The sequence below is a fragment of the Eptatretus burgeri genome, chromosome 3 (assembly GCF_056783735.1).
Source record: "Eptatretus burgeri isolate ZD-2024b chromosome 3, Ebu_testis_v1, whole genome shotgun sequence".
NCBI lineage: Eukaryota > Metazoa > Chordata > Myxini > Myxiniformes > Myxinidae > Eptatretus > Eptatretus burgeri.
In genome coordinates this window covers 111,392,452-111,415,723 of record NC_140963.1, presented here as the reverse complement: position 1 = coordinate 111,415,723, position 23,272 = coordinate 111,392,452, and the positions used below count along the sequence as shown (strand labels likewise).

The window sequence follows — 23,272 nt, the reverse complement described above, 5'->3', positions numbered from 1 at the left end:
TATTAGTAATGGACACAGAACGTTTCGTTGTGTTATTAGATAACTTATACCAACCAATGCTGAACCTGTTGTCGGCCTTCATAACCTATGCCCAACGATAGTCCAACGTATGCATAGCGCGCTGCACGCATCGCCGACAATGACGTGGCGTAGGTTATGAAAAGGCTGCCACACAACGATTCAAATCATAACCGCCGCAGAAATGGAAGTGTCAACATCGCAGTCACACCTTGGCGATCTTGCCAGCGTATGCCGACCTCTGAAAAATGCGTCTAAAACGTTGGCGCACGTCAAATATTGTATGGGTAAGTTTGGTATGCGTGAATAGAACGCTAAAGTACGCTATCATACGTCGTAGTAAGTGGAGTACGTCTTGTAAGTTTAAACATGTTGAAAATTTTACGACGTACTCGCCGTATGACACACGTTCCGCATGCGATGGGAATAAGTTGTACGCACGATATGCGATCGTTGACACACATCGACACACATTACTTGAGAGGTACTCATAAGTTGAAACACGTCAAGGTAATGGTTAGCGTCAGTGTTCCAGACTCCCGGTTTTTTTTTTCTTCGGTATGACGGTGTTCAGTGTACAGTGCAGTTATGATTTAAATCATTGTGCGGCAGCCTATTATTAAATTATATTATATTATTACCGCACTAGAAATCGAAGTGTCAAAATTACCATCATACCGAAGGAAGGAAGAAAAAAAAAAATAAAACCAGGGAGTCTGGAACACTGACACCAACCATTACCTTGATGTGTTTCGACTTATGAGCACCTCACAAGTAACGTGTGTCACCGATCGCGTAACGTGAGTACAACACATTACTCATAGGTTAGAAATAACTTTCGGGTACACTAAACATTACCTCGACGTGTTTCGACTTATGAGTAACTTACAAGTAACGTCTGTCAACGATCGCCTGACGTGCCTACAACTTATGGCCAGCGTTATGCGGAACGTGTGAGTCATACGCTGGCATACGTCTTAAAATTTCAAGCATGGAAAATTTGAGGACAACCGGAAAGTACAATGTTTAAAGTCAGCGTACAACGACGTATGGCAGTGTTTTTCAGCGTGCTCTCAATGTTATCAAAACTTACCCAAAACGTATTCGACGTGTACCAGCGTTTGACAAATTTTCAAAAAAAATCGGCACAAGCTGGCTAAAACGTCAAGGTGTGACTGGGCCTTTAGCAGAGGTATGCACTCCACCAAATGCCCTTTTTGCCTGTTTTGTGAAATGGATCGGCTTCAACATGCAGGGTTTTTTTTCATTAACAAAATATTTCGTCGATATTTTGTTGAAAGGTTCAGGGTCATGAAAGGAATTAAAGACTCTTCTTGCGTATCAGCAAATAATAATCATTGATGATCATGAGAAAAGTTTGAATCTCAACTATAAATAAATAATCTACCAGGGGACAACAGCAGTGAGAGAGGGGGTTTAAAAGTGGAGAAGAAAATAATGCAGGTAAACTATCTGATATATGACTTGCAGTCTGAGATGTTAAGGTTTGTGCACATGTCAAATGCAGATGATTTGATTCCAGGGTCATGGAATCTCAAACGGTTAGGTCAAGGTCAAGGCCTCTTTATTTGATTCCAGTTCAACAGGAATGTAATCTAATCTGAAAATACTTCTTCCCATAAAACCCAACAGGTACTCAAACAACACAAACTCAATGAAGCATCACTGCAGTTGCTGCAGAGAGACAGCATTGCAACGCAAGGAGGTTGAAATGTCTTGCATAGATGGTACAAAGAAGACACTCACATACAGCAGTGTCTCAAACTGCACCTGCATCAAATCTCAATGTGAATCGAATTCCTGGAATCAGCAAAAGAAACACCTTCAGCACGTTTTTCAGGCACAATTATTGCATTAACCTGCTCTGCACAACACATTCGGGTTCATTTTCAATATAGTTGGGTAGACTAAGTTCACCAAGCACACCAAGCTAATTTCCTCAAATGGCAAGGTCAGCCATCGAGTTAACTCGGTATCTGTCCTTGAAATTTCTCTCCCTTTCTCAATCACATCTCTTAGGTGTGTCCATTTCCTGCATCTACACAATGAATTCCTACTTTCTGTTGACAATACTTTCACAAACTCCCAAGTAATTTGTGTTGCTTCATGGGTAAATATGTAAAACTTCATAATCTTTTTTCTAATCTTCTAGTAGCTATTCTAAAAAGTAGAGTTTGATTCTGGAAATCGGTGTCATTTTCCTTTCGTTCCCAATGCAGAATAAAATCATTGTTTATCAGCAATAGCTTCAAGATTATTGTGAATAATGAACATATTCACACATCATTTTGCTGTCATTTACAAATAAAGTATTGTATTCTGAATAAAGAAATTGAATCAAAAACAGCAATTTTATTTCTGTAATTTCCTTGATCCAATGATTTTTCTTTTCCACTTTATATATGCATACTTGTATATTATTTTTTATTACAAGATAAAGAGAGGATCGTGGAAGAGTGAGGATAAAAAAAAAATAAGGCAAAGAACTGAGTAGGGCAGTGGGACAGCAGTTGGACAAAGGCAAGCGAATGAGAGGAAAAGAGAGAGGGAAAGAAACAGTACCTTGCAAGAGTTCATGGAGTAGAAAATAGTGTTTAAGTATGGGGATGACACGAGAATATTCATGTTTCGTATTGAGCCTGTGGCTGCTGGGTGCATCATTGCTGGGAGCATGGTTGCGCCGCTGATGCAGTACCCCTGTTACCAGTAAGCTGGTACTCATTTTGCCAACCTTTGATGGATGACAGGCTGAGTAAATCTACCTGGTGTTATTGAACAGCACAACATGGGCTAAAACAATTTTTTTTTTTGTTGGTAGTTTTACCAGAAGGGAGTTGCTGGCGGACCTTGAGCGCCCTGCAGAAATAGAGGGGGGTGGGGACAGATCGCAGACGGAGTGGGGGAAGGGGGGCATGGCGATGCCGAGAGAAGATTGTAGGATGGTAGAAGACAGAAGGACCATTGACCTCCCCAAAGACTCGGCCTCATCGTGGGAGATACCAATGATCTTCAATGTCTTGGTTTCCACAGCATGAAGCCGAAAAAGGTGAGAGGCGGCAGCACCAACCCAAAGGGGAGAGCGGTACTCCATCAGGTGGCAGATGAAAGCTTTGTACGGGGTCAGGAGCTCAGGTGTGCCAAAGTACGACTTTGCACGATGTCCAGTCGGCGAATGGCTTTGGAGGCCAGCTTAGAAATGTTGCTTTCCCAGGAAAGATAATGGAAGATAGTGAGACCCAGAAGCTTGAATGAAAGGACTTTAAGAGGATTCTTGAGAAAATAGATGGGGGGAGGGGGGGTTCCAGATGATACTTTCGGAGAGACATAGTGAGAGTGTGAGATTTGTCAAGATTGAAAGACATGTTCCATGTGTTGGACCAGCTTGTGATTTTATCCAGATCAGCAGAGGGTGAAGAGGCTGCTGCTTGCTGAACTGAGGGATGGTAGATGGGACGGCAGAGGGTGGAGTCATCAGCAAAAATATAGAGAGGATTTTCCAGTCAGAGAGATCATTGATGAAAACCAGAAAAAGTACAGGGCTCAGAACACTGCCTTGAGAAACTCCAGCCTGGACAGGAAGAGAGGATGAGAGAACTCCATTAAGGGCCACATGTTAGCTAAGACAGGAGAGGAAGTCTGTGAGCCATGAGTGGAGATTGCCTTGGATACCAAAGGAAGAGAGGTTGGTGAGCAGGGCAAGGTGCAATACCGTATTGAATGCACGTGGTATGGCTCGGGAGATGGCTCTGATCTCATGTCTGGCATTGAGGATCTCAATCCAATGTTGGGAAAGCAGCAGCATATCCAGGATAGAGTGACCTGGTATGAATCCAAATTGATGATCGGATGTCAGGCCACTGGAGAAGAGGAAATATTTAATGTCAGAAGCGATGATGGATTCCATAACCTTGCTGGTGATTGGGAGAAGGCTGATATGGTCTATAGTTGCAGGGATCTGTTTTTGCACCTTTTTATGCAGAGCAGTGATGTTTGCTGATTTCCAAGCAGATGATCTTGATCAAATGAGAGGGTGAATATAATAGAGAGAGGGTGAGCAAGAGCAGCAGAGCAGGTTTTTTAGGATGCATGGGCTGATGCCATCTGGACCGGTTGCAGAATCTGAGTCGAGATTTGACAGCAAAATCTCCACCTTGTCAGGAGAAAAGGACACAAGAGTCCAGGAATTGCTGGGTCTGACTGTTTAAGGGAGGTACAGAAAGCAATCTGTTTGAGACACAAGATTTAGAAGCACACATGGACTTTAGGCATTCAGCCTTTTCGCGTGCAGTGTCAGCTGTGCGGCCATTTGAGGTGAGGAAGGGGATGGAGGGGGAACATACACCAGAAACAGACTTATCGAGATGCCACCAGGATTTGGAGGAGAGAGACTTGAGATTACAAAGATGTTGTTTCCTGGCTCTCCTCAGGGTAGACACACACTTGTTCCAAGCTTTGTGGAAGAAACTGAGATTGCCTTCAGTTGGATTTGCCTTCAACGAGGCGAAGGCAAGTTGTTTCAGGACAACTGCCTCGCCGCAACCTTCAGTGTCTCATGGATGGGAGGAAAGGTACAACAATTGAAGATGAGATGGGATGAGAGAGAGAGAGAGAGATATATATATATATATATATATGTATATATATCACACTTTGAAATAATTCCCAGAAGGAGTTGATGTCAGAGAAAGTAGAGATGGAAGACTAGAAGTTTGATGGCTACTTGAAGTCCCTGCCAGTCGGCCTGATTGAAATGGCAGACTCGACGCTGCTGAGGTGGTTCTCTAATAACAGACAGAGAGATGTCGACTTTGACAAGCATGTGCTCAGATGAACCGATTGGAGCAAAGGAGGAACATAAGATCAGATATTTTCAGGGAAAGACATCAAAATCAGATCCAGAAGAGATTGAGTACTGTTGGTTGAGATTTGGGTCAAGAAGTGGACAGATTGGTCAGTCCCAACGAGTCAGAGAAGTCGTTTGCTGAAGTGCCATGGCAGGTGAGGGAGGTACCCACACCCAGCCGACTGGCATTATGACAATTGAAGTCACCACATATGAGGAGAGTGAGTTGGGATGAGAGGATAGAAGTTGGTCCATGTTTTCGGCGAGTGAGGTGTAAATTGAGACATCACTGTTTGGTGGACGGTACAACACACATAAACATGAGGCGGGAGTGCTGTAGCCAGAGGTATTCCTGGGGGTGTGGGGGAGTGAGGACAGTGCATGAAGAGTGAGGAATAGAGTTTTTGATGAAGAGAGCAACACCGCCGCCAGGACGAGGCTCAGGTCTGTCATCCCGGAGGAGGGAGTAACCAGGGAGAGATACTTGGGAGTCAGAGACGTCTTGAGGGAGGAAAGTTTCTGTTAGGCAGATTATGTCTGGTCTGTCAGTGGCAACCTGCATGGAAAGATCTGTCAGGTTTGAGCGAAGGCCCCGGATGTTTGAGTACAAGACAGTTAAGGAAGAGGGAGGGGAGGAGGCTTTGGGTACAGAGGATGGGGAGAGTAGGATGAGGGAGGGAGGGAGTTTTTGACAGAGTGTAGGGATTGCAGAAGAGCTTGGGGTGAGGGCCGGATGAGGAAAAGAAAAGGGTCGGTGGTGATGGGATGAGGCACAGTGGGGAGTAATAAGAGAGGGGACAGAGGGCAGTTGAAAATTGGAGTAGGTAGAGGGATGAGATAGAAGAGAGGGGTCAGGCAGCTTTGTGGATGTGAGGGGGGGCAACTTTGAGAAGGGGGAGTGAGGGGGAGATTGGATGGAGAAGGGTGAGAGGGGAGAGTTGAGGAAGAAGAGTGAGGGGGGTCTTTTAAGAAAGGTGAGAGCGAAGCTTGGAAGGAGAAGTGTGTGAATGTTTCTTTGAGAGGGAGGGGTGAAAGGGAAGCTTTGAGAGGGAGGGGAGTCGATGAGAGCAGGCATGGCCAAGGGGCAGGAGGGTGATGGGAGAGGGGAGGGATGAGATTTGATAGTGGTATGGTGAAGAAGGCAGCGGGCAGGGGGAGGTACAAGATTTGAGGGGTTGGGAAGAGGGGGAGGTGTGATGAGAGGAATGAAAGAGCATGTTTGAGAAGTAGAGGAGTGCACCGATTGAGAGAGTGAGATATCTGTCAAGTTAGAATGGAGCCCGCAGATGTTAGAACACCACACGGTTTGAGACACCAGAGGAGGAGCTGATACTAAATCAGAATTCAATGAAGAGTTGCTAATCGCGGAGGTAGGATGAGGGGCAAGATGGGAGGGGTAAGCAGAGGGTATAACAGGTGAGGGGTTAGGAGGAGGTGGATTTAAGTCAGGGTGAATTGCCACTGAAGTTGGAAAAGAAAGACGATTGATGGAACGAGAACATGTATTGCAAACTGGGATTTTAAAATTTTTAAAGTCAGAGACGCGATTAAAGAAATGACGTGAGGGATGCAATGAAGGAGAATTAAGAGAATGGAGAAAAGAAACGTAACAGTGGGACGTTTTCGACACGGGATGAAGGAAAGGTCAAATTGAAGTATTTTGAAGAACAAGAAGAGGAACAAGAAGAGTCGTGAAATATGATAAAATACAGAAAACCACACGTGTGAAAGAGGAAGTTAAAACATTTTAAGAGACTGTTTCTTTTTATATATTATAAACATTAGGTAACATTAGGCAATGGAAAGGTTGAGGAAAAAAAAATAATGAAGGTGTATGGTAAATGTGGGTCGGCAAAAGTAAAAGGAAGATAGTAGATCGGATTTGATGAAGCAACTTCCATCCTCTTCCTGGAGAGCAAACCTGCCTGAAGGCAATATCAGCAACAAGTGTGTTTCAACTCTTGGGAGAGACAGACAACTACATCTGTCCAACCTCAAGAATGAAGTTTCAAATGTCTCCCTCTTTTAAAATCTGATGGCACCTGGTTATGTCTGTCTCCTATATCTACTGCTCCTGGTGGAGATATAGAACTTATGAGAGCACATGCTCCCTCCCCACCACCCCCAATCCCTCCCCGATACAGAATCCCTCCCTAACAAGCCAACCAGACCTCTCTTCAAATGGCACCACAGCCAACTCTGCTCATGAGAAAGCTGAATGCCTCAATTCTGTGTTTGCTTCCAAATATTGAATCCCCAATCCCTCATCGGTACACATCTCTCCCCGTCATACCCAACTGCTCCTGGACTGTCCTTTGCACCTGAGAAGGTGAAGGTCATTTCAACCCTTGACCCTGACTCTGCTACTGGACCGGACGGCATCAGCTCACCTGCTCTGCTGCTCTTGCACATCCTCTCTCTGCCATTTTCACCCTCAGTTGTGCTTGGTCATCTTCCATCCGCCAAGAAATCCGCCATCACTGCACGACATAAAAAGGTGCAAAAACCGATCCCCCTCAACTGCAGACCTATCAACTTTCTTCAAATTATCAGCAAGGTCATGGAATAATCAATCATTGCAGTTTACATTAAACCCTTCCTTTTTTACAACAACCTCATCTCAAATCACCAATTTGGTTTTGGACAAGGTCTCTCTATATTGGACATGCTAGTTCTACTCACCCAACAATGGATGGAAGCCCTCAATGTCAAACATGAGATCAGGGCCGTCTCTCTGGACATATCTCATGCATTTGATACAGTCTGACATCCTGTCTTGCTTTCCTAACTCTCTGCCTCTAGCATACAAGCCCAATTCCACTCTTGAAATACTGACTTCCTCCACTGTCATAGCCATGTGTCTCAGCAGAATCCTTTCATCTCCTCTCCCTAACAAGGCTGGAACATTATTTCAGCAGAGTGTTCTGAGCCCAGTCCTATTTATAATCTTCATCAACGATCTAACTGTGGAAAATTCCTTTTATGTATTTGCTGGCGACTCCACCCTCTATTACCACGATGGTATGTCAAAAAGTATTGTTACGATTGTGGAAAGAAGGTGGAGATGTCAACGGCTTAGGTGTACAACGGTGATAAGTGCTGTTTAAGTGTCCCACACATTGAATGCCGGTTCAGTTGTAGTTAAAACTTCAACTTTGTTGTGCACTGCTCCTTCCCAATTCCATATCCAGGCGATGCAGGATGTCATCGCCGGACGCCAAAGGAAGGGAGTGCTCAATTTTTACTGTTTTCTTTCTTTCTTTAGTATGTTTATTGGGGAAATATCTCAGCCATCCTTTGAGCTCGGAAGCTAAAAATTGGGAACAAAAGTGAAACATGGCAAAAACAAAAAAGTGGCAAAAACGGTATTTATATATTTTTTGATAAATAAATTGATGAATTACTTAATTATTACCAATTGATTAATTACTTATTTTTCTTTCTCATCTGGGCAATATCTCAGGCACCTTTTGAGCAAGGAAGCTCATATTTGGAGAACTGTGAACAAGTGATTTGTCTATGAGGGGTATTTTTGATTTAATGTTTAATCAATTAATCGATTAATTATTCATTTTTCGATTAATTACTTAATTTTCAAACAGTTACAGATTCAGATGAAAAAAAAAATGGTGGTTTAAGTATGCTATTAAATTTTTATGATTATTTATTTTAATTACTGAATTAATCAATTATTGTACACGGTTCCCTCCTAATTTTGTCTCGATGTTTTGCACGGTGGCATTGCCGAGAGTCAAAGGTACCCCAGCAACGTCGCGTGCTGGAGGATTATTTATTACTAGATGATCCATGAACCCGTTGACAGTGGTTGATGACAAAAATAATTTCAAGAAAAAAAAAAAAAAAGATAGCTCCAGCGGACTATACCATTGAGGTTGTTTGCATTGATCAAATTCTCCAGAAGAGGACTTGACTGAATCGGGAATTGAATTTTTAATAATTTTTTCGTTGCCAGATTTTAACAGAACTTTATACTACACACCGCAGGAGAATGGTAAGGTGGCCCTAAAAGTTTTGCGCTCTTGTGCACCGTTTTGGCTGTATTTCGGGAACATACATACAAGATGAGAGTTTTAGTAATATAATACATCGATTATTTGGCATGGGGTGGTGTACTTTGAATGTACCTCTACTTGTCTTGTTTTCTTTTATCTTTGAGTTATAGCATCATTTTTACACACCCTTCCCTGAAGCTGCATGGTGCCGGTCAGATGAACTGGATGTTGCCAATATTGGAGGGTCCGCCTTCACGGCTAAGTACTGAAGGCGGTCATTTATTTTATTTTATTTTCAAGAGGCTATACACGAACTATTTTGCAATGCAAGTTGTTGCTTTTGTAAACTCCTGATGAAAAGTAAATTTTTATCATGAACCACATCTGGTGCCCCACCTTTCTTGCTGGCTGAAAAAGAAGAGATGAACGGGGGAGTCATCAAGAGAGTTTTTGGCTCAAAGACGACACCACCATTTTTTTCCTCTTTCCCGTGTGAGGAGTCTGGCAATTGAGAGATCAGACAGGCATTGGTTATGGTTCCAGACATGCCTGGTGCTGGCGTGTCTGGAACGCTGAAGTATGGAATTGCCGACCATGCCTTACAGCCAAGAAGATACCACAACACTGCAAGCCAACCAGGCCTGAAACAAAATACTTTACTTCTCTTTCTTGAGAGAGGAGGGTTGAGGATTGCAACTTCTTACTACTATGCCCACTCAAACCAAGTAAGACTCACAAGGAAAGGTTATAAACAGGAACTGATTTGGGTTAACCAAACTGAAGTTGTTGATTAATTCTACAATGCAAGTAAGGAGATTAAAAAGTCTCACTGTATGAAATAAAACTACAAATGAAAGGCAAATCAATAACAAATACCAAGTTTATTAAATCAAAATGATGAAAAATTGTACATGTAGGATTTGGAGATGGGTTCCTTGACTATTTCTCGAGAGGAGTGTAGTTCAGAAGTTTCTCTATGAGGTCCACATGGGAGAGTAGCATTCGTCTGCAGCAATACCGCTTCAGACCAAGCGCATCCAAAGCATCTCTGGAGAGATTAAACAAAAGAACAGTTGATTAAAGTCAATTTTTATTTCCCCTCTTATACGACTCTGGGTGGTGGTCTGGTAAATTTACTTTCTCGATTAAACTTTGGTTATGATGTGGAGATTAAGATAAAGAAACATAAATTGATCAAGCCTCTTCTGGGTGTGCCTTCATCCACAGATGTCGAAAGCGACTCTTACAAAAGTGAAATCATTCAACAGAGCAAGTACATAGATGCAGAAATAGAACAAAGTATGTGAATAACTGAACATATTAATCACAAATTCCAGAGCATTTTCAAAAGATTTTCAAGATCCAAAACACAAGCCAGATTCCTGCCAGTGCTGGTGCACAACACTCAACAATAGGCATTGCTAATTGAAGATGGATGGAAACACCGAATGTGTGTGCCAATCTTCTTCTTCCAAATTCCCGACATGACTGCAGGTGGTACCATTTGCTGGGGAGGCAGCGATGCAGCTGATGCAGTGCCCCCTGCAGGTTAGAGCAGGAATTTTGAATTTCTTCAGTGCTTGAGGGCTCTTCTGCTCTATGTGAAGGACACCAAGGGCTATTTAAGGTCCACCAACTAATTTGGCCGGCAGACGGGACACCCAGTTTAACATTCATCCGAGGGATGGCACACACATTGATGAACTATCTTGCCCATGAAATACTGGGATGATGGTTTATAGCTCAGCTGAGATTGAAACCCAGGCAAGACAACTTACAGGTGAGTGTGTGACAACTTACAGGTGAGTGAGGGGTCTCCAACCTTTTTGGGCGGAGGGCCACAAAACCAGTGGTGAGGGGCGGAGGGCCGCACCCAAAAAAAGGACGCTAAATTCCGGAAAAAAAAAAAATATATATATATATATATATATATATATGCGGAAATTTAAACAAAAATTAGCACTGAATATATTTTTCTTGCCAACGAATATGATAAATGAATAATTGTATTAAAAACACGTGTCTAATATGAATCAAAATCATAATAAAAATTACAGAACGCTTTCATCATTGACCCTGACAAAGTGGCAGTATCGCGGGCCGCATTGTAATGTAAACTTAATATGGCACCGCGGGCCCCATAAATCCGTCTTAGGGGCCGCAGGATGGAGACCCTGCTCTAGAGTCTCGACTATCCTGCCAGCCCATGTGCCAATGAGGTTACAGAAAGTTTTCAATCAGAAAAAGTGGTGCAGGTGGATATATTTTTCAATGCAAAAGGATATATTTCTAAAACACTGCCCTTCAGGATATCCACCTCCAAGGGGAGAGTACATGTGAAAATGCAATCCACTCTGAAAAATGTAAATTTTACTCTACTTTTGTGTTATTTTACTACGCTTTTAGGTGTACACGTAATAGGATGTACAATTGTACATCAGCAAAAAGATTTGCCGACAAAATGGCGTGCATAGAGGTTGGCCAGTCGAAGGATAACATGAATGAATAGATACATTACAACTCATTGTTCCACTTACCCCTCTGTATATTCAGCTTGCAAAAGTCCAAGATAAGCTTCCCACTTGTTTCCCACCACCTTGCCGCACGTGAAACATCGTACGGGGATGATCATGACTGAAGCAAACATCAATGCCAATCAAAGCAGAAGTAAACAAACAACCAAAAACATGATGCAGACATTTACATACTAGAGTAGAAGGGCACTCGGTAGAGCGCTGACCTCCGCCACAGAATACCTGATACACGAGAACATATCGGGCCCAATCAATCGATTTTTGAAATATCATGCAATACAGTACTATATTGTTGTTGGCCCTATCTCTCAAACGGTGAAGAATCACTTGGAAAATAAAATAAATGTCGTATCCAGATTCGGATTCGGATCGTCACCAAAATCGAATCAATTCATCCATGCAACACACACAACCCATCCACCAAGTTTCGTCCAAATCCATTTACAACTTATTGAGATATCGTGCAATATATCGTTTTTGGACCTATCTCTCAATGGTGAAGAATCACTTTAAAAATTCTAGTAGTCAAATCCGGATCTGGATTTTCACCAAAATCTAATCAGTTCGTCCTTGTCACACACCCATCCTGTCCACAAAATTTCATCCAGATACATCTACAACTTTTTGAGATATCCTGCACACAGACAAACAGACAGAAAGGGGTGAAAACATAACCTTCACCTTCGGTGGTGGAGGCAAAAACACAAGAACATAACCACACCAGGAGAGATTACACCTTGCTTTGAAAAAGAAATCTCCAATCTACATTCCTCCATGAGAAAGTATTCTCAGGCTAATCATGCAGGAGGTGCTTCTTTGGATTGGTTATGATGTAGAGATTAACACCAATGCCTGTCTGATTCAGTGGCCAACGGGGCTTGAACTCAGGGCCCGAGGATCCCAAGCCACCACCTGAACGAGTAAGCCAACAACAGGCTAGTGTTTATCACTAATCTACACAAAATGATAAAGTGAAAACATGTTCTGATAATGTTTACAAATTGATTGGAAATGAAAGACCCAAATATCTAATTTACATAAGTATTCATTTTTACATAACAACATAAAAATACGAGGAATCCGGTTTGGAAAACTCAGCTATATGAAGTGTAAACGAAGACCTCAGATATCACCACACATGCAACCCACCAACACCAACACCAACACCAACACCAACACCAACACCAACACCAACACCAACACACACACACACACACACACACACACACACGAAATCGTCAACTTCGCCTCTGACCTTGTCTAATAAAAGCTGTCTCAAGAGAAGGTAGCGACGCAAACCAAAAGTTTCGACGATGATTCTGTACCAAACCATCAAAAATCGAATGTTTTGGATGTTTGACCTCACTGTGACCTTGACCTTTGACCGATTTTGACCAAAATCTAATCAGCGCGAGCCATCACCCTCCTGAATCACATGGTGTAATTTGACATTGGAAGCTTCTTCCGTTCTTGAGTTATCTGTACCAAACCATCAAAAATCGAATATTTGACGTCACTGTGACCTTGACCTTTGACCGATTTTGACCAAAATCTAATCAGCACAAGCAATCACCCTCCTGAATCACGTGGTCTAATTTGACATTGGTAGCTAATTCCGTTCGAGTTATCGTGCCTAAAAACAAACAAGCAGTCAAAGACTGGTACTTACGAAATCGTCAACTTGACCTCTGACCTTTTCTCATTAAAGCTGTCTCGAGAGAAGGTTGCGACGCAAACCAGAAGTTTCCACGAAAATTTTGTACCAAACCATCAAAAATCGTAACGTCAACCGAAGCAAAAATCTCTATTTCTCCACGCAATTATTTTATATTATTTTATCAGTCACAAAACCGTAATATTTGGCCATTCACCAACAATCTTTACATAATCCGACGGCTTAGCGAGTCAGGCATGCGACGATAACGTTTATTGGGATAAAAAATGACTTTTAAACACCATCTTTCTCGAAAACACCGTCAGCGCGCACACGGAAAACCTTTACGTGATCAACGCCGCCTCTGCTCAAGTGCACTGCACCACGTGACGACCCATGATGTGGCGAGTGAAATATTTTTTATACAATCTGAAAACGTCTCCAAAACATCCGATTTGTACCAGAATTTCGACAACCGAGTTTGAAGCGTCCGAAGCGATCGCAAAAATCGAAGACAAAATTAAAATTGAAGTTAAAACGAACTCGTAACGTCGAGCGAAGCAAAAATACTCCATTTCTCCACATGAATTTACGGAATTGCGCACTGCATCACGTGACGACCCGTGACGCGCGAGTGAAATATTTTTTAAACAATCTTAAAACGTCTCCAAAACATCCGATTTATCCCAGAATTTCGACAACCGAGTTTGAAGCGTCCGAAGCGATCGCAAAAATCGAAGACAAAATTAAAATCGAAGTTAAAACAAACTCGTAACGTCGACCGAAGCAAAAATACTCCATTTCTCCACATGAATTTATGGAGTTATGTTTGACCTCACTGTGACCTTGATCTTTGACCGATTTTGACCAACATCTAATCAGCGCGAGCCATTATCCTCCTGAATCGCGTGTAATTTGACATTGGTAGCTTCTTCCGTTCTCGAGTTATCATGCTAACAAACAAACAAACAAGCAGTCATAGACTGGTACTTACGAAATCGTCAACTTGACCTCTGACCATGTCTAACAAAAGCTGTCTCTGGAGAAGGTAGCGAAGCAAACCAGAAGTTTCTATGATGATTCTGTGCCAAACTATCAAAAATCGAATGTTTTGGATGTTTGACCTCACTGTGACCTTGACCTTTGACCAATTTTGACCAAAATATAATCAGCGCTAGCCACCACCCTCCTGAATCACGTGGTGTAATTTGATATTGGTACCTTCTTCCGTTCGAGTTATCGTGCCTACAAACAAACAAACAAACAAACAAACAGAAACGGAAGGCATCAATATACTTACAAAATCTTTAGATTTCGTAAGTAACAAGCAGTCATAGCCTGGTACTTACGAAATAGTCAACTTGATCTCTGACCTTTCTAATAAAAGCTGTCTCGAGAGAAGGCAGCGACGCAAATCAGAAGTTTCTACGATGATTCTGCACCAAACCATCAAAAATCTAATGTTTGACCTCACTGTGACCTTGACCTTTGACAGATTTTGACCAAAATCTAATCAGCGCAAGCCATCACCCTCCTGAATCAAGTGGTGTAATTTGACATTGGAAGCTTCTTCTGTTCTCGAGTCATAATTTTTTTGGATATTTGACCTCACTGTGACTTTGACCTTTGACCGATTTTGACCAAAATCTAATCAGCACTCGCCATCACCCTCCTGAATCACGTGGTGTAATTTGACATTGGTAGCTTCTACCGTTCTCGAGTTATCGTGCCTCCAAACAATCAAACAAACAAGCAGTCACAGAGCGGAACTTACGAAATCGTCAACTTGACCTCTGACCTTGTCGAATAAAAGCTGTCTCGAGAGAAGGTTGCGACGCAAACCAGAAGTTTCTACGATTATTCTGAACCAAACGATCAAAAATCAGATGTTTCGGATGTTTGACCTCACTGTGACCTTGACCTTTGACCGATTTTGACCAAAATCTAACCAGCATGAGCCATCACCCTCCTGAATCACGTGGTGTAATTTGACATTGGTCGCTTCTTCCTTTCTCGAGTTATCTGTACGAAACTATCAAAAATCGAATATTTGACCTCACTGTGACCTTGACCTTTGACCGATTTTGACCAAAATCTAATCAGCACGAGCCATCACCCTCCTGAATCACGTGGTGTAATTTGACATTGGAAGCTTCTTCCGTTCTCGAGTTATCGTGCCTACAAACAAACAAACAAACAAGCAGTCATAAACTGGTACTTACGAAATCGTCAACTTGACCTCTGACCTTGTCGAATAAAAGCTGTCTCGAGAGAAGGTAGCGACGCAAACCAGAAGTTTCTTCGATGATTCTGTCCCAAACCATCAAAAATCGTAACGTCGAACGAAGCAAAAATCTCCATTTCTACACGCAATTATTTTATCAGTCACAAAACCGTAATATTCGGCCATCCACCAACAATCTTTACATAATGCAATGGCTTAGCGAGTCAGGCATGCGACGATAACCTTTATTGGGATAAAAAATGACTTTTAAACACCATCTTTATCGAAAACACCGTCAGCGTGCACATGCAAAATCTTTACGTGATCAACGCCGCCTCTGCTCAAGTGCACTGCATCATGGGACGACCCGTGACGTGTCGAGTGAAATATTTTTTATACAATCTTAAAACGTCTCCAAAACATCCGATTTTACCAGAATTTCTACAACTGAGTTTTAAGCGTCCTAAGCGATCGCAAAAACCGAAGACAAAATTAAAATCGAAGTTAAAACGAACTCGTCACATCGAGCGAAGCAAAAATACTCCATTTCTCCAGATTAATTTACGGAATTATGTTTGACCTCAGTGACCTTGACCTTTGACCGATTTTGACCAAAATCTAATCAGCACTAGCCATCACCCTCCTGAATCATGTGGTGTAATTTGACATTGGTAGCTTCTTCCGTTCTCGAGTTATCGTGCCTACAAACAAACAAACACAAACAAACAAACAAACAGAAACGGAAGTGATCAATATACTTCAGAAATCTTTCGATTTCGTAAGTAACAAACAGAATGGGGTGAAAACAGTAACCTCCGATCTTCGATGGCAGAGGTTAACAACCCACGGCCCATCCCCGTCAAACCCGCGGCCCATCCCAGTCAAACCCGCGGCCCATCCCAGTCAAACCCGCGGCCCATCCCAGTCAAACCCGCGGCCCATCCCAGTCAAACCCGCGGCCCATCCCACTCAAACCCGCGGCCCATCCCACTCAAACCCGCGGCCCATCCCAGTCAAACCCGCGGCCCATCCCAGTCAAACCGCGGCCCATCCCCGTCAAACCGGCGGCCCATCCCAGTCAAACCCGCGGCCCATCCCAGTCAAACCCGCGGCCCATCCCAGTCAAACCCGCGGCCCATCCCAGTCAAACCGCGGCCCATCCCCGTCAAACCGGCGGTCCATCCCCGTCAAACCCGCGGCCCATCCCAGTCAAACCCGCGGCCCATCCCAGTCAAACCCGCGGCCCATCCACGTCAAACCCGCGGCACATCCCCGTAAAACCGCGGTCCATCCACGTCAAACCCGCGGTCCATCCACGTCAAACCCGCGGCCCATCCCCGTCAAACCCGCGGCCCATCCCCGTCAAACCCGCGGCCCATCCCCGTCAAACCCGCGGCCCATCCCCGTCAAACCCGCGGCCCATCCCGTCAAACCCCTCTCGGCTATTTCTTCACATTTACATCAAAACTGAATAATTTCACAATCATTCCGCCATAAACTACATAGAATGTGATTTATCAAGATAAACAGTCCTTGTTGCAATCGATTTACCGGCAGTGGAACGTTGCTCTTCACAACTCGACCAACGAACGCTTTGAAACACCGGAAATACAAAACAAACCAACACGTTCCTCTTATTGTCACATCGATTGACGTTCGGGTAAAATTTGTACATCAGATTCTACTCATCTTCACTCAAAACGTTTCAACAAATACGATCTCAATGACAAGTCAGAAAAAAGAAAACAGAGAATTAATACATTCACCACCGCGAAACTTGCCGTCTTCTTCACCGCCCGAATAATATTCACACACCGCACTCTTCAACACACAGTACCGAATGCAAAATTCAAAACAAGAACAAATGTAAATGTTTTATTCAGGGTAAAGAAACACAGGATGCACCACCAAGCAATGGGTAAAGCACGTTACAAAAAAAAAGGAAAATAATAAAATATATGCAATGGTAATAATTAAGAAATTAAAGTACAGACAGGGGCCAAGACAAAATGGACGAGACAATTCCACAGGCCAACAGGTATCCCTAGCCAATCCCAAGGGGTGGAGGCAAAATAACAAAATAATATTTTCCAAGATATAAAGAAAATAATTGGTAAAGGAGAAAATGTGAGGGAGGAAAGAGGATTTCAGGCCTGTTTGAGTTGACGTTCCAGCGTTCTCGCCCCAGCCACAGGCCACAAGGATGACGCTTCACCACCACCATTGCCTGGAAGGGTTCTCGAACTTCGCTAACGAACGAACCGGAGCAATTCGTGCAACACCCGAAAGCCACACGTTGCTTCAGGTCGGCACGGGTGACACTTAGGAGGAGGAAACGCTTCTCTTCCCCCTCCGATCAACGTGTCACGATGAGGCTCTCCTCTGCCTCAGTGTCTTCAACGCAGATTGCTCTCGGAGGAATCGCTCCAATCCTCAACGAGGTCTTACAGGCTAGGTCTCTCATCACACAGGCCAGACCGCATGTCCTGCGTTCATTCCTGCCTTTTTCTCTCTCTCACCCTCTCGCCAGCCTTACACCCGTCGTGCCTGCTCATGCTTACATTTCCTCACCGCTATCCTTGTTCTTTTGTTGCTTTTCTGACCCAAAAAATCCACACAGTTTTTGCCCCCCAGACCGCGTGAGCCCTCAAAGGGGGAATACAAGGCAGAAGGGGAAGGAAGGTCCAGTAGCAAAAAGATCGAAAACAAAACAAGAAAAACAAAAAGGAAGAAAGAAACCCATCTTGAGAACCACAGCAACCACGGCAAAGCCAATGCACCCCCCCCCCCCTCCTTGAACGTACCAACTCCCACCAACAAACACTGCTGCACAGGTGCACAAGTAGAGTATAAAAATGCTACTTCAAAGTGGAAAACACGAGTAGAGTATGGTACCAAGTAAATGTATGAAGAAACCATCCATAGAACACTGTTTCGCCTGTAGTGTACTTTTCATTGGTGCCAATTTGTTACTCCTTTTGCATCATGAACTTTGCTCCATTCACTTGGATTGCAAACTGGCTCAGTGATAGGAAGAAAAGAGTGGCTGTGAGTGTGAGGATGTCTTGCTGGGAGGATGTAAGCAGTGGGGTACCTCAGGGATCAGTACTCGGACCATTACTATTCATGATTTACATCAATGATTTGGATAATGGGGTAAAGAGAAAGCTTTCCACATTTGCAGATGAGACAAAGCTTGGAGGTGAGGTGGATCTTAGAAGGGGGTGCTGATCAGATACAGGAAAGTATTGATACTTGCATAGATTTGGCAAAATATTGGCAGATGGAATTTAACCTGAGCGAGTATAAGGTGTTGGGGATGAGAAAGAATAATGAAATTAGAGATTACAGGGTGAGAGGGGTCATTTTGGAGCGTGTCACACAGGAGAAGGATCTGGGGGTGGTCATAGATACAAGAGATAAGCAGGCAGCACAGTGCCAGGGTTTTAGGTTGTATTGGGAGGGGGGGGGCATTTATAAATCAAAATAGGTGGTGTTAGCATTGTACAAGAATTTAGTGAGGGCAACATCTAGAATATTGTGTGCAGTTTTGGTCACCACAGTTCCTGAAGGACATGGATGCCATCGTGAGGGTTCAGCGCAGGATGACAAGATTGATTCCGGGCCGAGCTTGACTCAGCTATGAGGAGCAGCTGAAGGAGACAGGGATTTATACACAAGAAATGAGGAGGTTACGAGGAGATATGATAGAAATGTTCAATATAATTAAAGGTTTATATAAAATAAGTGAAGATGAATTATTCAACAGAGTAGACAGTGATAGGACCAGGGGCCATAGCCTGAGAGTAAAGAACTCACTCCCCCCCCCCCGGCCCCCTGCCATAAACTCCCTCTGTTGACCCTTTCAGACCTCGTTTTTTTTCTTTTTTATGCCATCACAGGTAATGAAGGTTGTGGTCAACTTTAATTGAAATTGTATGTGTAGTTTCTGGGAAGAAGTTGCAAGAATTTTTGGACCGATGGACGAACGGACGGATTGATGGATGGACGGATGACACGCCATCCTTTAAGCTCCCCAGAACTACTTTACAGGTGAGCTAAAAACCATCCCTGGGAATATTATAACAAACGAACTACAGTTGGAAGCTGTCTGGGGCTCAGCGACGATCCTGAAGAGAGCCCTCGGCACAAAACTTTGAGAACAGAAAACTTCACAGCTTGGTCCATGAATAGTGACCCCTTACTGAAATGAAGGTGGATGCTTTGAGCGTGCCCTGGGAGGACTCCATTCCACATTCTGAAACTCCATATGTAGATACCAATCAATAACACACACACACACACACACACACACACACACACACACACACACACACACACACACACACACACACACACACACACACACACACACACTTGGCCAATATCAGCAATTTTGGGGGAATCGGCACGTTGGAGTCAGTGTGATTACCGACTTCAGTACGTACTGTTTACAACCTAAAAACCTTGAGTAGCTTTTACTGAAAAACACTGTTACATTTATATCTAGACGTTTCAGGGACATGTTCACAAACATTAACCTTTATAAACAGCTGTGCGTGACGGGTGGAAAAAAAAAACTTGGCTCAGTAATTTAGAAAACACGTTAACATTGCAAACGGCTCAGAAATTGGGTGTTATCAAATATATTGTTACGGATCTGGAAACCATTTGCATTCAACATACAGATGTCCCAAAAGTCAGTTATGTCGTTAAGTATGTGTGTAGTAGATCCCTTCCTTTTGTCTAGTGGGAGAATCAAAAGCGTGCGTTGCGATTTCTTTTAGTTAGGTTATTACATCAAAATAAACCATCCCATCTCCACGACACCTTCGGCCCATCACGCTCCATCACCACCCACTGGCTGCTCGTTCCTTGCCTTGCCGAGAGGGGGTCTCACGATTCCAGTTCTCGGCTCCCACGAACGTTGTAACTCTTGTACGATGACCTTCGCGGCGCTGACAATGTTACTCGTTGAGAGCGAAGCCACGTAGAGGAGTAACTGGGGTCTTCTGGCAGGGGCAGAGGCCCCGCCCCGGAAAGGTGGGCCGGAGGACCCTGTCCAATCAGAGGCGGACAGTGAAGTGCGTTTTCGCCAAGGGCCCCTCCCCGTGGAGAGAGGCCAATAAATCTCCGAGACTCTGTAAAAGGGTCCGGTCGAGTTTGCTTTGACGGTGGCTGTAAGCAGTCAGTTTTGTTTCACAGTGGCTGTAATGGGTCGAGTTTGCTTTGACGGTGGCTGTAAGCAGTCAGTTTTGTTTCACGGTGGCTGTTCAGGGTTCTGGAGTTTCACGGTGGATGCTACGAGGAGTTTTAAGGAAGGACAGAGCAACCCTGACCTCCCTCTGTGGACCCCGATTGTTCACCACCCAAGCTCCGCCATGAACCACGAGTCCCTACATGCGACTGGGGACCGGACCAACGACCTTTGTCAGGTGCCACATCGCGGAGCATGCCCTTCCTCCGACGGTCAGGTACACCACCGAACTCTGACCCCCACCTTGTCTCTCTCCACGGCTGCGAGGATCCAACAAAGACTCTGGGTTTCTTTTCATTTTGTGTGTGTGTCTGCGTGTGGGCCCATCTTGTAAGTATATCTGAATAAGTGTTTTTGCCCATTGTAAATATTCCTTCTTGCATATTCGCGTTAAATCTTGCCTTTGTCTTTTTATTGGAAATAAACATTTGCAGAAATATTCCCAGTCCATTTCTGTCCCTTCTTCAATTGGTCCAGCATGGTTCAGATCTGAGTTTAGGCGGGGTTTTATCCCCGATAATCCGTTCATTCCAGCCGGCACGGCTTTGGCAGTTTCCGCTTGGCTGCACCCGAACCAGAGTTGGTAGTCGGTAGTTGGAACTCTACCGCAGTCGGTAGAGTGACCTGGTTCAAGAAAGACGTGCCGAGGGCGTGGTTTCCCCGGTAGTCGAAATCGCGTAGTTAATTAGGTAAATTGGTTCTAGACAAATAGACCCAACGCTACGCGGTTGAGATATTGGCGAACACGGTCGGTTAAATGACCCCCTGCTCGCGCAGTTATCTGAGCAATGGCCTACAATTCCGGGGAGTTTGGTGGGAGACGACGTAAGATTCCCCCACCTAGTGTTCGTTCTCGCCACCGACCTTCGGCCCACAACAATATTTTGCTTTGAAACTCACAAAGAGAAGCATAAAACCTTTGGAAAGCAAATCCGATAACCAAGTGCTTTATAAACAGGTGCGAGGACAAAGGAAAACCTGATAGAACCTCCATAAGATACGGGATGAAACTTTGCCACGACGGCACCTGTAACAGTTATGGCATGTCCACACACCCACGTAGAGTCCGTGCAGACCCAAATCTACCCACATATACAATGTCCGTGTGTGTTGTATATGTACCTCTACCTTGGAGTAATCTTGACTGTACATCCAGATGAGGACACAAACTGCACTGGACAGTAAGTGGCTTAAGCACTCCAACGGAACGCCTGGTTTGACAAGCGATTACCAATTGCTGTTGATATGGAAACGCCCGTGCAATGTCCGAATTGTAGAAATCATCACTTTGTTAATGAGTCGGAACTGGTGATACTTTCAAATCCGGAGCTTACATTTTGTAATTCTGGTTAGTTTAAGAGATTCTCTCGGTTATTTATACGTGCAAATGAAAAATAGCCACAAACACTGGTGTCTCGAGGCGTTTATAAGCTTTGCAATATACCCAGTGATTCGTAGCTATGATGAACAGGCATTCAATAATATTAGTGAGGAAAGTGAAGAAGAAAAAAAAACTCCATCGTTAAGAAATCGTTGCGGCCTGTTCCAAGTCAAGGCACGGTTGAGTAGGCCAAAAAACATTGCTGCTTCATTCCCCAGCTAGGTTACCCAGGAAACGCCTTAAGACCCCAGGCAGCGAGGTGACCGAGGATCACCTGATGAAGGATATAATTAAATAACGCCGTTAATGATATCTTGAAAAGGGATGTTTTAATTAAGCCAAACATCCAATTTTCACTCTTGCACTTCCTCGGAGTTTTCTTCGTATACATGCAAAGTTTCAGGTTGCTCGGTTTTATCGTTTTGGAGTTATGGAGGACACACACACACACACACACACACACACACACACACACACACACACACACACACACACACACACACACACACACACACACACACACACACACACACACACACACACACACACACTGCCTTTTCTTTGTGTGGATATGCAGCCAATGGCACAATTTTCTGGGGGCACAGCTATGCTGCTGATGCAGTGCCCCCTGTTTCTAGTAACCTGGTACTCATTTTGCCAACCTCAGAAGTATGACAGACTGGGTCAACGCACCTGGTGTTAATTCAACGGTTAAAAAATAAAACAGCAGCATGAACTCAAGACCTTAAGATTTTAAACCAGCAACATTAGCACTTAAGCCAACACCAGGTGGTGGGAATGGTGATGAGCAGGGAAGCAATTCTATTCAATGAGATCCCTTTCTTCAAGGAGTCTGCACGAGGAGGCCAATATGCCCAGCGAAGCCTTGCAATGGTTGCCAAGTTATGGTTGTTTGTACGTGTTCCATCCTTTTTAAAGGATGACTGTCAAGTGAGGAGGGCAGCAGCTTCCATTTTAAAGCGTTTGGTATGTAGACTCAGTTGGGGTTCGAACCACCTTCCTCGCAGACACATGGAGGATGTTCTCACGGTTATGCCACCGAGGCTGAACCATCGAAGGGACGCTGTTCGGGACGATTGGAATGGAGTTACCTTGTTCCATTTGTTTTTGTTTAAATAGTGCAATCCGAGCCAAGCAGTGCCGGATTAAGCCTCGGCTGGCCCTAAGGCACATTTTGAAATTTTAGAGAATGACCTGAAAATTTTAAATTAGATCTCGGGCTCATGGAAATGGACCCCAGACAAAAGATGAACTGATTCAAGAACAAAATATTTTATACAAAAAAAGACAAATATTTAATGTGAAA

At 43.8% G+C, this 23,272-nt stretch overlaps 2 protein-coding genes across 7 annotated transcripts in view; one reads left to right on the top strand and one right to left on the bottom strand.

Moving 5' to 3' along the window:
- LOC147030731 (uncharacterized) overlaps positions 1–2,389 on the top strand; it is a 47,553-nt gene extending 45,164 nt beyond the window's left edge. Inside the window, exon 16 of the mRNA XM_085872195.1 lies at positions 1,672–2,389. Within this exon, the coding sequence (XP_085728321.1) occupies positions 1,672–1,897 (226 nt within the window). The 3' untranslated portion in view covers positions 1,898–2,389. The remainder of the gene's footprint in view (positions 1–1,671) is intronic.
- A 4,654-nt stretch (positions 2,390–7,043) lies between these two features.
- Positions 7,044–17,013, bottom strand: LOC147030730 (DNA-directed RNA polymerases I, II, and III subunit RPABC5). Of its 6 annotated transcripts, XR_015056494.1 has the most exons (5): positions 16,859–17,013; positions 11,433–11,529; positions 9,807–9,943; positions 9,292–9,396; positions 7,044–7,362 (listed from the first exon to the last, which is right to left on the bottom strand). XR_015056494.1 is itself a non-coding variant. In XM_085875087.1 (4 exons), exons 1-3 carry the CDS (start codon positions 16,980–16,982, stop codon positions 9,835–9,837), a joined length of 330 nt encoding a protein of 109 aa, XP_085731213.1. In that variant the 5' UTR covers positions 16,983–17,013; the 3' UTR covers positions 7,050–7,362; positions 9,807–9,834. The 6 variants fall into 6 exon arrangements, 5 of the variants coding, with proteins under 5 accessions (XP_085731213.1, XP_085731216.1, XP_085731215.1 ...); XM_085875087.1 differs by lacking the exon at positions 9,292–9,396 and having other exon boundaries at positions 7,050–7,362; XM_085875090.1 differs by lacking the exons at positions 7,044–7,362; positions 9,292–9,396 and adding an exon at positions 15,306–15,446 and having other exon boundaries at positions 9,758–9,943; positions 16,859–16,908.
- Between the last annotated feature and the right edge of the window lie 6,259 nt (positions 17,014–23,272).

Bases quoted from the DNA above. Each gene is read 5' to 3' on its own strand.
- LOC147030730 (XM_085875087.1), bottom strand. From the start codon at position 16,982: ATGTACAAATTTTACCCGAACGTCAATCGATGTGACAATAAGAGGAAC. The intron at 11,530-16,858 runs GTAAATCGATTG...TGTTTGCTTCAG, and splicing joins AGAGCAACGTTCCACTGCCG to TCATGATCATCCCCGTACGA. The intron at 9,944-11,432 runs GTAAGTGGAACA...TAATCTCTCCAG, and splicing joins CAAGCTGAATATACAGAGGG to AGATGCTTTGGATGCGCTTG.